General features: G+C 41.0%; 1 protein-coding gene across 1 annotated transcript in view; it reads left to right on the top strand.

The window, feature by feature from the left end:
• Positions 1 to 1,148: 1,148 nt before the first annotated feature.
• The window catches only part of LOC120035647 (calcium and integrin-binding family member 2-like), a gene marked incomplete at its 5' end in the record, with an annotated part of 4,977 nt that continues 3,535 nt past the window's right edge, over positions 1,149 to 2,590 (top strand). The window contains one exon of the mRNA XM_038982222.1: positions 1,149 to 1,339. Coding sequence (XP_038838150.1) covers positions 1,149 to 1,339 — 191 coding nt within the window. The remainder of the gene's footprint in view (positions 1,340 to 2,590) is intronic.

Consider the following 2,590-nt stretch of genomic DNA (forward strand, 5'->3'; position numbering starts at 1 on the left):
CTGAATCACTCATGATCTACTACAATACCCATTTTGCCCTGTATACAGTACTGACTCACTCATGATCTACTACAATACCCATAATGCCCTGTATACAGTACTGACTCACTCATGATCTACTACACTACCCATAATGCCCTGTACACAGTACTGACTCACTCATGATCTACTACAATACCCATAATGCCCTGTATACAGTACTGACTCACTCATGATCGACTACAATACCCATAATGCCCTGTATACAGTACTGACTCACTCATGATCTACTACACTACCCATAATGCCCTGTACACAGTACTGACTCACTCATGATCGACTACAATACCCATAATGCCCTGTATACAGTACTGACTCACTCATGATCTACTACACTACCCATAATGCCCTGTACACAGTACTGACTCACTCATGATCTACTACAATACCCATAATTCCCTGTATACAGTACTGACTCACTCACGATCTACTACAATACCCATAATGCCCTGTATACAATACTGGCTCACTCATGATTGACTACAATACCCATAATGCCCTGTATACAGTACTGACTCACTCATGATCGACTACACTACCCATAATGCCCTGTATACAGTACTGACTCACTCATGATCGACTACACTACCCATAATGCCCTGTATACAGTCCTGACTCACTCATGATCGACTACAATGTCCATAATGCCCGGTATACAGTACTGACTCACTCATGATCTACTACACTACCCATAATGCCCTGTATACAGTACTGACTCACTCATGATCAACTACAATACCCATAATTCCCTGTATACAGTACTGACTCACTCACGATCTACTACAATACCCATAATGCCCTGTATACAATACTGGCTCACTCATGATTGACTACAATACCCATAATGCCCTGTATACAGTACTGACTCACTCGTGATCGACTACACTACCCATAATGCCATGTATACAGTCCTGACTCACTCATGATCGACTACAATGTACATAATGCCCGGTATACAGTACTGACTCACTCATGATCTACTACACTACCCATAATGCCCTGTATACAGTACTGACTCACTCATGATCAACTACAATACCCATAATGCCCTGTAGACAGTACTGACTCACTCATGATCTACTACAATACCCATAATGCCCTGTATACAGTACATACTCAGATTGTTCCTGTCCCTCCTTCTTACCCTTACAGGAGAACCCGTTCAGAAACCGCATCGTGGAAGTCTTCTCTGAGGACGGACAAGGCAACTTGAGCTTCAATGACTTTGTAGACATGTTCTCTGCTCTCTGCGAAACGGCTCCAAGAGAACTGAAGACCATATATGCTTTCAAAATCTATGGTTAGTACTGAGTAGACTAGCATGTCTCCTATGGTTAGTACTGAGTAGACTAGTATGTCTCCTATGGTTAGTACTGAGTAGACTAGCATGTCTCCTATGGTTAGTACTGGTTAGTACTGAGTAGACTAGTATGTCTCCTATGGTTAGTACTGAGTAGACTAGTATGTCTCCTATGGTTAGTACTGAGTAGACTAGCATGTCTCCTATGGTTAGTACTGAGTAGACTAGTATGTCTCCTATGGTTAGTACTGAGTAGACTAGTATGTCTCCTATGGTTAGTACTGAGTAGACTAGCATGTCTCCTATGGTTAGTACTGAGTAGACTAGTATGTCTCCTATGGTTAGTACTGGTTAGTACTGAGTAGACTAGTATGTCTCCTATGGTTAGTACTGAGTAGACTAGTATGTCTCCTATGGTTAGTACTGAGTAGACTAGTATGTCTCCTATGGTTAGTACTGGTTAGTACTGTGTAGACTAGTATGTCTCCTATGGTTAGTACTGGTTAGTACTGTGTAGACTAGTATGTCTCCTATGGTTAGTACTGAGTAGACTAGTATGTCTCCTATGGTTAGTACTGGTTAGTACTGTGTAGACTAGTATGTCTCCTATGGTTAGTACTGAGTAGACTAGTATGTCTCCTATGGTTAGTACTGAGTAGACTAGTATGTCTCCTATGGTTAGTACTGAGTAGACTAGTATGTCTCCTATGGTTAGTACTGGTTAGTACTGAGTAGACTAGTATGTCTCCTATGGTTAGTACTGGTTAGTATTGAGTAGACTAGTATGTCTCCTATGGTTAGTACTGAGTAGACTAGTATGTCTCCTATGGTTAGTACTGGTTAGTACTGAGTAGACTAGTATGTCTCCTATGGTTAGTACTGGTTAGTACTGAGTAGACTAGTATGTCTCCTATGGTTAGTACTGAGTAGACTAGTATGTCTCCTATGGTTAGTACTGAGTAGACTAGTATGTCTCCTATGGTTAGTACTGGTTAGTACTGTGTAGACTAGTATGTCTCCTATGGTTAGTACTGGTTAGTACTGTGTAGACTAGTATGTCTCCTATGGTTAGTACTGAGTAGACTAGTATGTCTCCTATGGTTAGTACTGGTTAGTACTGTGTAGACTAGTATGTCTCCTATGGTTAGTACTGAGTAGACTAGTATGTCTCCTATGGTTAGTACTGAGTAGACTAGTATGTCTCATATGGTTAGTACTGGTTAGTACTGAGTAGACTAGTATGTCTCCTAT

The sequence above is a fragment of the Salvelinus namaycush genome, unplaced genomic scaffold (genome assembly GCF_016432855.1).
Source record: "Salvelinus namaycush isolate Seneca unplaced genomic scaffold, SaNama_1.0 Scaffold1079, whole genome shotgun sequence".
Taxonomy (NCBI): Eukaryota; Metazoa; Chordata; class Actinopteri; order Salmoniformes; family Salmonidae; genus Salvelinus; species Salvelinus namaycush.